Source organism: Ursus arctos, unplaced genomic scaffold (genome assembly GCF_023065955.2).
Source record: "Ursus arctos isolate Adak ecotype North America unplaced genomic scaffold, UrsArc2.0 scaffold_36, whole genome shotgun sequence".
Classification (NCBI taxonomy): domain Eukaryota; kingdom Metazoa; phylum Chordata; class Mammalia; order Carnivora; family Ursidae; genus Ursus; species Ursus arctos.
Genome location: NW_026623050.1, coordinates 19,532,412 through 19,547,703, shown reverse-complemented (window position 1 = coordinate 19,547,703; position 15,292 = coordinate 19,532,412). Strand labels below are relative to the sequence as shown.

Sequence of the window (15,292 nt, the reverse complement as noted above, 5' to 3'; positions counted from 1 at the left end):
GCCATAAACTGGCCAAATTTTCAAAGTCTACATCGATGCTACTCCATTCATAAAGATTATGTAAGGTCCTCCAAATAGGGTGACGTCTCTCTTCTGGGAGAACGCACTGTACTTTGCTTGTGTTCCTTGAATTAGTACTTAGTTAATTTTGCCTTACTGTATCATGAGTTTCGTACTTATCAGTAGCTCATCAAGTACAAGCTTCTTTCAGGGTGAGGTCTTTATCTCACTCACTACTGTCCTATAGCACTTGGCACGGTGCCGGTATATGGACGCCCCTCCTCAACAGAATGAAACAGAATTCAGCAAAATGTCAGATGCAGAGTATTACACGCGCTTGGAAATGTATTTGATGCAGGCATGTTTATGAAAATGTTACCTGTTTAATAACTTGTATTTAGAAATATAAATTTCTAAGATATTTTTTGTTTAAATGGAAGGAAAAGTCTGATTATGAAGCTCAGTATACAAATACCCTATTTTCCCAATAAAATCTGAGTTTGAGCACTTTCACAGAAAATAACCTCATCATGTGAGCCATATCCTGTTTTGTATTTCTTTTTCTTTGAGTTGAATATCCGAGTAAGGCATAGTTGAAAAATATAACACAATTCAATTAAATGTGGCCCCAAAGAATTGCAAGTCATTTAATATTAATTTTATAATAGAAATGGCTGCATTCAAGCAAAGACTATGAGAAGAGATTTTAAGGCTGCATAATTCAGGTATGATTTTTACAGGACTATGAATTGAGAACTTGGGGGTGAAAATCGGTACTTACAAGGAGTATTCAGGAACGGCATCCTTGAAGGCAGGAAGTTCTCGCACATACTCATTATAAAACCATTTCACTTTGAAATGCAAATTCATATAATCGGTGCTCTTGCATAACCGCTGCTTCTCATGTTCTGTAACAGATAAAATCAAACATTTAATAAAGTTTGGTTTGCCAACAATGCTGCTGTATTCCAATCTACTTTTATTAGTAGTACGTTAAAAAGGAAGAGAATAGTGTATTTGAGGTAAAAGCAAAAGGAATTGTTAAAGACAGACCTGAAATTTTACAAAATCTAAAGAGTACCATAGATCCTATGTAGAAAAGATCAAGTAGTAATGAGTGGTAACGTGAATGTCTTAATGTGCCTTCCTGAAAAAGATGAGAATTCTGATGTAAAGAGTGATAACATACCAAAAATCTTCTGTTTATTTGCAAGCTTTCATATTTTGACCACTAGCCTGCTGCAAACAAAGCTCCAGAAAGAATTAAAACTCTAAGCATGGATAAAACATGAACCAAACTAGGAGACATAATCCTTGATAAATACTGAAAATGTGAATTAGTAGATCACATTTCTGGCGGGGATATTTAACACTTAAAGAATTGAGTTGAAAAGGAGAGGAAATAGATCTAACTTCTAAGCCAGATGACCTCTTCTTCCCATATTAAGTTCAGCTAAAATTATTTTCCACCCTGTGGCTTTTTTTTTTTGACATTTCTTTAACAGGATTTCCTAATATGTGACATTTATTCTCTCTTGCTTAGAAAGTGTAGCTTAAAACTATTTCTCTCTTTTTTTTTTTCTTTAATCTGGATATATAGTACTGGGGAACAGAGACAAGTAATAATATTACTGAACATGTTTATCTCTGCTCCTCCCATGCCCCCAATATTAGTATCTTTGCCAAATTCTGGCCATAAGTATAGACATAAGCAAACCCCAAATATCCCAGAATATATTTATGTTGGCGCATCCTCTAAGAAGTTCTGGTTGAGGTCTATGGATCTTTTTTTTTAAGTTGAGGGTTCTGATTTATAGTTGAGACATTCTATGCTTTATATTCCAGACTGAAAATACTAACTGAAGCAATTAAATTGTTATACAAATTGAGGACATCTTTGCTTTCTAAAACCCAACTATAGAGGACTTAAATCCCAATGATAAACACAAGAGGGAACACAATCACAAATTGAACATTTTCAAAGTATCTAAACAATGATTAATTCAAGACAATTTGTAGAGCAGAGAAAGCACACATATATACACAGAAACATGAATAAATAATACTTCTAGACTAAACTCCCAAATAAAATTATGAACTAGGTGATGTTTTGCTTCAACTCCCTCCAAATTTATTCCATTCATTCTTTCTTTTAACGTTCATTCTCCCCTACCCCTCTCCTCAGATGTCTAGTATCCCTCCACATTAAGGGAAGACATTTATTTTATATATATAAAAGACATTTATTTATATATATATATATATATATATATATATATATATCTCATAGGTAGGGATTTAATTCAATACTACCCTGAAACCAGACAGGAGAAGATCCTTGCCCTAGGACCAACACAATAAGAGGGCTCTACTCATCACAAATACAAACTCAGAAATTAAATAGATTGTGGATTCCTCTGTCACTTGGGATCTCACACTTGGTGCCGACACAGTAAGCCAGAACCCAAAACATCTGCTCTTGTGACTAATGCCACCTGCTCTTATAAACACCCTGTAAGCCCCACAGAAACACTTTGGATAAAAACAAAAGGTGACTATGTCCAAATGCTACTAAGGTTTGCAGACTGCAATTGCTGACAATGGTAATAAATACTGCTTTGGAGTATAGGAAGAAATTTGAGCTATGGAAGCATTTAAGTAAGAGAAAGTGTGAACCAACTCACCAGGTTTTCTCTGGATGGCATAAATGCAATAGGTTACGAAATAACAAAGTATTATTTTCAAGTTTTAATAAGCACCCATTTTCTTTGGTTTCAATTTATTCATTGGAAGGCACTCGTGAATCAATTCAGCATGCAAAACAGGTGCACTTGCTGGCCAGGGAATATTTAGAATACGAAATAATTCACATTACTCTCAAAGTTTGTATATGTGTAGTTCTAGATGTAATATACATGAAGCCTCATATTCCTTGCCAACTGGGTATTTGCTGAATTCTAGAATTATCAATAGCTTTATTTTTGAAATTTGGATTTATGAGTTCTAACTCATTAAATTTTGGTTTATTCAAATGATTTACATAAAAATTTATATAAGATGATAATTGCATGTTGTCCTCATTTTAATAAATATTTTTAAATATCTGAGAAGAAAGTAATGTTCTGCAAACCATATATGAACTGTATCTGAAAACACACATGGAAATAATTTTAAATTTTTTGTATTTATAGTTTACATCTTTATTCAAATCATATCAATTTTGAATAACATTTTATTTTTTAACCCTTTAAATATTAAGAATGTGTGTAAACTGTAAGTGGACCTCAGAAAAGAAAAAAAAAGGCTGAAAAGAAATAGAAAAGAGTTCAATGACAAGGTATATTTAAATTTTTTAAACCAGGAAAAAATTGTAGAGAGCAGACATCATGTGACTTGGGGAAAGTTGTATTATTTGGCATGACTGTAGATAGAATGCAAAACTTTTAAAATGTTTTATTATAACTGCATAATCTGTAACCATGCTAAAATAAAGATGAAAATACATATTTTCTGAAAGAAAAATATAATAATTTATGACATTTATATCTTTAGTTTGAAAACCTAAACACTATCACTCAGAACAGCTAAATATACGTATTGATAATTAAGTTGTATTATCTTTGATATTTTGCCAACTTTCAGCATATTAAAAAAGAAGTGTTGCATTTTTAATCTCATCAATATAAAAGCACGTTTATTTGTTGAGGTAGGAATATTGAGCTACATTTTATTTAACAGTTTGTTAGCTTGATTTAGAAATTATAAATATTTAGGTCTATGTTATGTGGGTCTCATTTGTGTTCTTGACTTTGCAAATGTTAGGGGTGAGTCTGATGTGATGTGTTACCTCTTCCAAGAGTGTTTGCACATTAACAGAATCCTGAAAGTAAGGGTAACCCAGTTCCAGCTAGTATCAAAAATGTTTACTGAGCATTTATCTTGTGCTAGGTTCTGTGGGAGGCACTGTGAATATAAAGATTAAGTGCACAGAGCTCCGGAAGGGTGACATAGAATAGTACATTTAATACGACATGGCAAGTGTCATGATTTGATATGCACAGGAGGATGCTGTTTCTTGGAGGAGGTGAATTTAGCCCCAACTTCATGCTTTAGGTGAACAATAGAGAAATGATTTGTGAGTAGTGGTTCAGTGCACAAAGAGGAATTTGAGTCAAAGGGCACATAGATAAAATAAGACTTTTTACTTTAAGAAATACTATTTAATATATATGTGTCTCTTTCATGAAACTGTATCTCCAATTAAGACTTTGGCTTTTCAACAGAATACACAGTCTTCTCGAGTGCACATGGAACTTTCTTTAGAATAGATCACATAGTGAGTCACATATTACGTCTCAAGTGATACCAAAAGGCTGAGATTATTCCCTACATATTTTCAGACCACAATGCTTTGAAACTGGAACTCATTCACAAGAGGAAATTTGGAAGGAACTCAAACACTTGGAGGTTAAAGAGCATCCTGCTAAAAAATGAATGGGTCAATCAGGAAATTAAAGACAAATTTTAAAAATTCATGGAAACTAATGAAAATGAAAACACAACTGTTCGAAACCTTTGGGATACAGCAAAGGCAGTCCTAAGTGGGAAGTATTTTGCAATACAAGCCTGTCTCAAAAAATTAGAAAAATCTTAAAATACACAAGCTAACCTTACCCCTAAAGCAGCTGGAGAAAGAATTGCAAATAAAGCCTAACCCCATCAGGAGAAGAGAAATAATAAAGATTAGAGCAGAAATCTATGAACTAGAAACCAGAAGAAAAGAACAGATCAATGGAACTAAAAGCTGGTTCTTTGAAAGAATTAATAAGATTGATAAACCCCTGGCCAGACTTATCAAAAAGAGAAGAGAAAGACCCAAATTAATAAAATCATGAATGAAAGAGGAGAGATCATGACCAACACCAAAGAAATACAAATAATTTTAAGAACATGTTATGAGCAACTATATGCCAACAGACGAGGCAATCTGGAGGAAACGGATGCATGCCTAGAAACTTATAAACTACCAAAACTGAAACAGGAAGAAATAGTAAATCTGAACAGACCCATAACTAGCAAGGAAATTGAAGTGGTAATCAAAACCTCCCCCAAAAAATAAGAGTCCAGGGCCAGATGGCTCCCCATCTGTTGGGAATTCTACCAACATTTAAAGAAGAATTAATACCTATTCTACTGAAGCTGTTTTAAAAAAATAGAAATTGAAGGAAAACTTCCAAACTCATTCTATGAGGCCAGCATTACCTTGATCTCAAAACCAGACAAAGACCCCAACAAAAAGGAGAATTATAGACTAATATCCTTGATGAACATGGATGTCAAAATACCAAGATACTACCCAATAGGATCCAACAGTACATTAAAAGGATTATTCACCATGAACAAGTGGGATTTATTCCTGGTATGCAAGGGTGGTTCAACATTTGCAAATCAATCAATGTGATAGATCACATTAATAAAAGAGGACAAGAACCAAAGAATCCTCTCAATTGATGCAGAAAAGGCATTTGACAAAATACAGCATCCTTTGATTAAAATTCTCCAAAGTGTAGGGATAGAGGGAACATACCTCAATATCATAAAAGCCATGTAGAAAAGCCCCCGGTGAATATCATTCTCAATGAGGAAAAACAGAGAGCTTTTCCCCTAAGGTCAGGAACATGACAGGGATGCCCACTCCCAGCACTGTTGTTCAACAGAGTACTAGAAGTCTTAGCCTCAGCAATCAGACAACAAAAAGAAATAAATGGCAATCAAATTGGCAAAGAAGTCAAACTCTCACTTTTCACAGATGACATGATGCTTCATATAAAAAACCCAAAAGACTCCACCCCAAAATTGCTAGAACTCATACAGGGATTCAGCAAAGTGGCAGGATATAAAATCAATGCAAAGATATCAGTTGCATTTCTATACAGTAACAATGAGACAGAAGAAAGAGAAATTAAGGAATCGATCCCATTTACAATTGCACCAAAACCTATAAGATATCTACGGATAAACCTAACCAAAGAGGTAAAGGGTCTATACTTTAAAAACTATAGAACACTTATGAAAGAAACTGAGGAAGACATAAAGAGATAAAAAAAAAACATTCCATGCTCATGGATTGGAAGAATAAATTTTGTTCAAATGTCTATGCTACCCAGAGCAATGTACACACTCAATGCAATCCCTATCAAAATATCATTGACATTTTTCACAGAGCTGGAACAAATAATCCTAAAATTTGTATGGAACCAGAAAAGACCAAGAATAGCCAGAGGAATGTTAAAAAAGAAAGCCAGTGCTCGTGGCATCACAATGCTTGGCTCCAAGCAATACTACAAAACTGTGATTATCAAGACAGCATGGTACTAGCTCAGAAACAGACACAAAGATCAGTGGAACAGGATAGAGAGCCCAGAAATGGACCTTCGACTCTATGGTCAACTGATCTTCGACAAAGCAGGAAAGAATATCCAATGGAAAAAGAACAGTCTCTTCAAAAAATGGTGCTGGGAAAATTGGACAGCCACACGCGGAAGAATGAAACTGGACCATTCTCTTACACCATACTGAAAGATAAATTCAAAATGAATGAAAGACCTAAATGTGAGACGGAGTCCATCAAAATCCTAGAGGAGAACACAGGCCGCAACATCTTCGACATCGGCCACAGCAACTTCCTGCTAGACACGTCTTCAAAGGCAAGGGAAATAAAAGCAAAAATGAACTTTTGGGACTTCATCAAGATAAAAAGCTTCTGCACAGCAAAGGAAATAGTCAAAAAACTAAAAAGGTAACCTACAGAATGGGAGAAGATATTTGAAAATGACATATCAGATAAAGGGCTAGTATCCAAGGCATATAAAGAACTTATCAAACTCAATACCCAAAAAACAAATAATCCAGTGAAGAAATGGGCAGAAGACATGAACAGATATTTTTCCAAAGAAGACATACAAATGACCAACAGACACATGAAAAAATACTCAAGATCATTCAGCATCAGGGAAATACAAATGAAAACCGCAATGAGATACCACCTTACACCAGATAGAATGGGTAAAATTAACAAGACAGGAAACAACAAATGTTGGTGAGGATGTGGAGAAGGAGGAACCCTCTTACACTGTTGGTGGGAATGCAAGCTGGTACAGCCACTCTGGAAAACAGTATAGAGGTTCCTCAAGAAGTTAAAAATAGAGCTACCCTACAACCCAGCAATTACACAACTGGGTATTTACATCTGTAGTGAAGCGAAGGGACACCTGCACCCCAATGTTCATAGCAGCAATGTCCACAATAGCCAAACTGTGGAAGGAATCAAGATGTCCTTTGACAGATGAATGGATGCACACACACACACACACACACACACACACACACACACACAATATTACTCAGCCATCGAAAATGATGAATACTTACCATTTACAACGATGTGGAGGATATTATGCTACGTGAAATAAGTGAACTGGAGAAAAACAATTATCATATGATCTCACTCACATGTGGAATATAAGAAACAGTGCAGAGGACCATAAGGAAGGTAATGAAAACTGAAGGGGAAGAAATCAGAGATGGAGACAAACCATGAGAGACTCTTAACTATCTGAAACAAACTGAGGGCTGCTGGAGGGGAGGGGAGTTGGAGGGATTGGGTAATTGGGGGTTGGGCATTAAGGAGGGCATGTGATGTGATGAGCACTGGATGTTATACACAACTGATGAGTTGTTGAACACTACATCCGACACAAATGACGTACTATGTGTTGGCTAATTGAATTTAAATTTTTAAAAAGACTTTGGGCTTTTTTTTTCCCCTTCTCTCTACTCACATTTTTATGTTTTAGTAGTGAGTTTGAGTGAACCTTAAATTTATGTTGTGCCATAAAGAGAAAAAGTTTACCAATCTTTGCTCCTTACAATGAAGTCATCTCTTTACTTCAGAAAGCAGGTAAAAGCCAGCTGTGGGCAGTGTCCCAGTCAGTTTTTCAAGTAAAACCTTCAGTTTATAAACCCTGTACCCTTCACCCCCCCATCATTACAAAAGCCTTTCCTCCCTCCCTGTTTGGATACTCTGCTCAGAACACACAGATTATCTTAAACTCATTTTCTTCGACTCTCTAGGCTCCCTGCATTCCCACACTCCCCTCATTCCTGCTGTTCTCACAGTTCCGGAAAAGAATCACCTCTGTGTCTAATTTTCTGTAGCCACACAGTAGCCAGACTCCTCTCCCTTCTCCCCCACCTCCCAAGTCTCTCCACTGTGGATTAGTATGGGAGAGGAGACAGAAAGGATGACAATTATCCTTTTGCAAAATGAAATCTGGTATCGCTCCAGTCCAGAGACCATCCATTCTAGCTCCTAAGAATGTATCTGATAGGATAGCTCGAACTATCAGGGTTTTACCAGCCTCTTTGCAGAAAATAAACCTAGAAGATTACTAGTAGTTTCATCCTTATAGAATTGCTTTCACACCTGTATGAATTTGTTTCCGTCCCTTGAAGTCACATATTTCTCATGCACTATCAAGTGATATTTACTGCTGTCTGTGGACAGAAACAGGAGACCAGTACCATCTGTTTTCATATTCTGCCAACTCAAAAAGAATCACTGACATCTTTACATGCATTATGCACTCCAGCTGATACAGGAAGAGATTTCCAGTTTATTGAGTTAGTTGGTGATGTAGGTTTGATCTTGAGGAAAATCCAAACAAAATTGGAAAGGGTATGCAACTGTATAATAAGGCCCATCTGTGATGTTTGTCATTAAGTAGCATATATTAATTATAATTTAAACTTTTTTTGGCAGTGACTTGTAATCATCGTAAACCTCAGTAACTGTGGTGGATTTCGCTGATTGGTTACCAAGCCATGCCCTTTCCCTCCCAGGTACAAAACCAGACCACATTTCCCAATCTTTCTTGCAATAGACCTGTCCTGTGATGAAATTTGGGGCTAAAGCAAGGTATGCCATTTCCAGTCTCTCCCTGAAACACCTCCTGTGAAATAATCCTCTTTTCCTGCATTTGCTGGCCTGATGCAGAGTGTCCAGCCAAGGATTTTAAGGCTCTAGGGAATCTTGGAGCTACTAGAGGGTAGAAGTCTGGGTCCCTGAGCCAGTTCTCAGGAGAGAATTGTCAGAAATATTTACTTTGATTTATGCAAGTAAGAAATAAACAAACTGATACTTTGTTAAATAGTTTGTTATGGAGTTAGGCTACATGGGATTATATTCTGTCGCATCATAAAAAGGTTTTCAAAGACTGAGACCCGCTTGCTAATTAACCTCCAAACTACTCAGCTTTCTAAATTCCTGTTTCTTTTATGTATGTATATACATATATCTGTATATAGGGATATGTGTATTCAAGCTATCCCCTTGCTTTGTGGAACAATGTCAGCAAAACTACCTCTCGCAGACTGTCACACTTGTTAAGTTTATGTTAAGAAAATGATAAATAGGCTCTGAGAGAGGAAAAATCATAGAAGTAAAACACACAGGCTTTGTGGATAGACTAATACCACTTCTTATTTTTCTGTCAACCTTATTTCACACTTGTGGGCTCTCAGCTATATTTTGAGTTGTTATTATTACCACTTAAATGATTCTATAAAAAGTGAGCTGTTATTGTTCCAAAATCCATATGCCTGTTTTTCTTGTGTCTTTATATATTCCTCCCATAATGTGTAATTATATATTATACACAGACATTTCAAATAAACTACAATTACATCTTAACTACCACCTACCAAATATCAATGTTAAGAGATTATATCAAATTCAAAAATATTCTTCAAATTATCCTTAATTCTACTCAAATTATCCTCTGCTTAGTGGTAGACCACATTGACAAAGGTGCATTTATCTCATACAATGTAAATGACTCTTAGAATTTATTTAGCCATCAATCCTCCTACATTTTTCATTTTGGCAACAAAGATTTAACTAGCTCATTGCATTTACAAAGTAAACGTTTAATTAGTTTCCCAAACTGTAGTATAATAATTTTGTACAAAATTTAATCTTTGAATTTCAATGATAAATATGAATATTTTACTACCAGTATAAAAATGCTTTCCTAAAATTGTACAAAGAAAAAGCTTGGCGGGGTGCCAGTCAATGACTCTTGATCTCAGCTCAGGTCTTGATCTAAGGGTTATGAGTTCAAGCCCTGAACTGGGCTCCATGCTGGGCATGGAGACTACCTTAAAAACAAAACAAAACAAACTTGGCAATTTGGAAGTATGTGCCTATTCTTCTTTAGATGGTATATATCAGCATTTACTCAGAAAGAATATATATTTTTTTCTGAAAGTTGGCGTTCATGCATGGGGTTGTATGTATAAGGCAGATATGTACAATTACAATTACAGATATGTACAATGTACAATTATGTATTCGTTTATAGGATGGGGTAGTATATGCCACACCCATTCTCATGCCAAAAGCAATGTGCTACCATCAACCATCACAGTGTTATTTTCTAGTTGTTGATTTGTGACATAATTTTATTGCACAAATGCTGTGTTGTCCTGTCGTTGGTAGTGTACAATTTTTTAGAACCATTCTAAACATCCCTCTGAATGTGTGACACTCTGCTTTAAGAGGTGATACTATGGAAGCTCTGGAAGGAATTTCAAATAATAAACCAGCATTAGGGGCCCAATGACATGATATTTTGTGAGATACTGTGTGCTTACAAATGGGTGAGAAATCATCTAAAATTCTGGCTATCGAAGTAAGCTATGGTATTAAGAAGCTATAAAGCTTGGACTAATAAAATAAAAATGAAAAAACGTTTATACAACAGGTTAGCAAAAAGTAATTTGGATGAATGTGAAGCTTCCATGGAGGAAAATCAGCCAGCAAAAGAAAAGATTACACACAATAGTAAATTATTATAATTGACTTTCTTAGATTCAATGACTATACAGGAACAAATATCATAAATTTTTGTAGGGTAAGAGAAAATACCAGTTTCTTTCATGACACATTTCTCATAACCCAGCCTTAGCAAAACACCAGGAAAAAGAAAAGCCAACAAAAACTAGTAAAATGTTGCCTTACTCCACGACCACTACAACTGATACTGGGAGCAATTTTACCCTGGAGAGCAGTAGCTGACAGTCCTACTCATAAATGCAACCAATCTCTCAGCAGAATCCCAGAATAAATCTAGGCTCTCTGGGTTCATTCAACCAGGAAGGATGTAGAATCAGACATACTTCACAGACACACTCTCTGACACCTCTGTTGAGAATTTAGACATAGATCAACCCACATACCCAGAATAAGACCAGTTCTTTCCAGTGGAACCCAAACCTCCTGAACCCCCATCAGTATCATCCAAACTTGAACTTCCTTTATTTCAGGATAGAAAATTCATTCACAAATGAGCTGTGAAATTTGATCACCTTTTTTTACTTAAAAATTTCTTTGCCAAATTTAAATAGCACACCACCACCATTTCCTCTACAATCTCCATCCATGACACCAATTTCTACAACTATGAAGTGTTTTGCAGCCAACTGGGAATGTGGAACTACTCTTCTGCAACACCCAGAAGGAAGAACATACCATTTCATGACCTTGGAAAATGAGGAAGCAGTATGAAGACAGGACCACATAATCTGATGGTAGGGAGCTAGAGATGGATAGTTGTAAGAAAAAAAAATGGGATGAGATGAGAAAAATTATTCAAAATCAGAGATGGCCAAAAGGTTGGAACATAATGATAAAATTTTGGGGTGCCCAAAAAGCTATTGGTGTCAACAAGTCCTGGAGCAAGGGCAAAAAAATAAACAAAAACAAGATTTATAGCATATTTTTATCCAGAGTCCCAACAAGAGATTTAGCATAGAGTGTTTCCATGAGAGTTAGAGCCGAGATCTGAAATGTGGATTTCATTCATTTTTGCAACATATATTTATTGATTATCTTCTATGAAGCAGGTACTATTCCATATACTGAGAGTACAGCAAAGAAGAAAACAGAGTGTTTCTGCCATCTTAGAATTTATAATATCGTGAGGAGAGACAGACAATAAAAAATCATTCAATATGATATGAAGTGCTGTGTTCTGAAAAAAAAATAATGCAAGGCAAGGGAGCATATGAGCTGAGAGTGCCTCTTTGAATAAGGTGCTCAGGGAAGACCTCTAATGAGGTGATATGAGAGCAGAACTGAATGAAGTCAGAGAGCACACCAGGAATCTATCTCCTGGAAGAACATTTTGGGTAGAAACACCACAACTGAAGTGGCTTTCCTTTCAAGCCAAAGAGGTGGTTGACGAGTTCAAAGAGATGCAAGGAAGCTAGTGTGGCTACAGCAGGGTGAGTCAGTGAGAATGGTGAGAGCTGATTTCAGAGAAAAGCCAAGGCCAAGTCACACAGGATCTTGTAGCTTTGATAAGGACCTCTTCTCCACAGAGTTATGCAATAACACTGGGGGATTCTGGTCTAATTTACATTTGTAAAATACTATTTTGGTTGCTGTCTGGAGACAGCAGGAGGGTATAGAGGAGGCTACTGAAGTAGAACAAGCAATGAATGGCTGGGGCATCTTAGACGTGGGTGGTTGCAGTGATTCTGGTGGAAGTGGTGAGACATGGGGTCTAACCTTGGTTGTCTGTCCTTCCATCACATAACCATACCTGTGACCTCATCCCTTCCTAGATGAACTCTCTAGGAACAGATAACTTATTAAAATTTTACTACCTTGTCTGCTTAGAACCGTAGATGGGTGGATGGATGGATGGATGGATGGATAGACTGATGGATAAAACAATGTGAAGATTGTATCTGGCTCTTTTGCCATGCCTATTCCCTCATTCTCTCCTCTGTCTTGCTGAGAATAGAGTAGGTCATCAATCAGACTGGCAGAGGATCTGTTCAACATTGGACTTGGTCTACAAGTTTGCTAGTTTACAGCTTCTCATGGGTGAAAAGTCACTGATATGTCTTAAAAGGTCCAATTATCTGTATTAAAATAAAAGGCCCTGTTTATTTATGTCAATAAGTTTTTAAATTAAGCACTGCCAATGAAATATAAACAATTTTCCTCCCACATACATTGCTCATATAAGCCATCAACAAATAATCAGTTCACGGAGTTCTCAGAAGTTTATACCTTTTATTGCAGTATCTTTGCTTGTACCTTTTTCTTAACAGACTCAAATATTTATGGATTTTACTTCTTATAGCTTCCTGTACATTTTCTTATTTAAATGTAACTTGTAGTTTAGATTCTTTTTTAGAATAAAATTGATTTCTATCAATTTGTATCAATATACAAAAATAAAAAGTAGGCATTTCTCTTATTGGTAGACTTCAACTAAGCTATTTTTTCCCTTAGCTTTCTGAGTTGCCATATCTCTTTATTACTTATAAAGGAAATTATCAATTAGTATCAATTATCAATTGATAATTCATGAACATAGGTGGGAAAAAATGCTTCAGTTAATTTATATTTTAGCTGAAAGTGGTTAAAACATCCTATTTGAGTAATTTTAATTTTATTATAGGTGGTGATTTCTTTTAACTTTATTAATAATTTCTTTGGTAATTTTCAAAAAAGAGACAATAGTCTTTAAACATGTGAAAAATGCATAATTTCATTCATATTTAAGGCAATAAAAATTTAATGAGATGGTAAAATTTTAACAAGTTTACAAAAAATACAAAATATACAAACTATATATATATATATAAAATATACAAAATATATGAAATTTTGCTTTTTAGGGAAAAATTGGCAATATATGTTGAAATTTTAAATGCCTGAGCTTTTCTGGCAATTCCGTTTCTGAGAATTCTATTAACAAATATACATGCACATGTAGACAAAAAGTATGGGTTTACGGGCATTTATCTTGGAAAAATATTAAAAATAGTCTAAATATTTATTGATATAGGAAGAAATAAGTATGTTTTATATATTCATTCCAATGAAAACAATAAAATTAAAGCAAAAATGAGGCAAATCTAAATATGTTTACATAGTAAGAGCCCCAAATTATATTGTTAAGTAAAACAGCAAGGTGTGGGAGAGTATGGATGTATATTACTACCTGTGTGAAAAAGAAAAAGGTAAGTACACATATACATGTGCAGGCTTAGAGCATTTCTGGAAATCTATAAGAAACTGAAAACAGTGATCATCTTTGGGGAAGAAAATTGGTCTGGTATCAAAGAGAAACTTTTCACAGAATATTCTTTTATATGGATTGTTTTAACCATATACATCTTACACTTTCAAAAACAAATGCCTGATTTAAAAAAATACAACAAAAAATAGTAAAGAGCAAAACAGAAAATATAGGAAAACATATCAGTAATTTGAAGGATAGCTTCGTAAAATTTTCCAGAATTCAAGGATAATTATTAGAGCAGAAAATTAGAGAATGAATGATTGACACGGAAATCAGAGATGACTTCTAATTCTAGACTAGAGACCCAACATAATAGGGAAAAAAATCAAACAATGGAACAGAATAATAAAAGGCACAATTAAAACTATCTTGCAGTGGGAAAGGGAGAGAGGAAATCAAGTATGAAGTTAAGGAATTCGCCATTAGTGAAAAGATACTCATATCTAGATATTAATGAATATTAGTGAATAGACACATTTGCCAAAATGTCTGAAGGACAAAATAAATTTAAAAAAATCTTACAGGCTTCTAAACAGAAAAACAAACATACACAATTATAACACATTGGCTGTGTCTCTTCCATTCAGTAGAAGCTCTGTGATAACAAAGCAGCATCTACAGAGTCATAAGAAGAAAACCTGCCAAGGACTAAAGAATTGTATATTCAGTCTTTTTTTTCTTTTTCTTTAGATTTTCTTTATTTATTTGCCAGAGAGAGCAGGAGCGCACAAGCAGGGGGAGTGGCAAGCAAAGGGAGAAGGGGGCTCCCTGCTGAGCAAGGAGCCTGATGCGACGCTGGGATCATGACCTGAGCCAAAGGCAGACGCTTAACGACTGAGCCACCCAGGCGCCCCATAGTCAGTCTTATTTTCGACAGGGGGGCAAAGCACATACAGCTAAACTGTCTGGTTCCACAAATAAACATACAAAGATATAGAGGGACTGGTTCCTTCTTTCCTAACAACGGGGGGATAAAGCTTAAACACCATACATTTTATCATGAATCATTATTTTTTGTTATAGAAATATAGATATTTATTGGACACAAGGAGTTCCTATGTTAAAGCCTCTCTCTCAAATTAGACTTCTACCAGATTCAGAAGTCTAATTAAATAGGAATTACAATTTTT

General features: G+C 35.4%; 1 protein-coding gene across 3 annotated transcripts in view; it reads right to left on the bottom strand.

The window, feature by feature from the left end:
- Positions 1-15,292, bottom strand: part of UNC13C (unc-13 homolog C) — a 755,970-nt gene that overhangs the window by 126,170 nt on the left and 614,508 nt on the right. For all 3 annotated transcript variants that reach the window (XM_057306313.1, XM_057306314.1, XM_048219406.2), the window contains one exon: positions 782-908. In XM_057306313.1, coding sequence (XP_057162296.1) covers positions 782-908 — 127 coding nt within the window. The remainder of the gene's footprint in view (positions 1-781; positions 909-15,292) is intronic.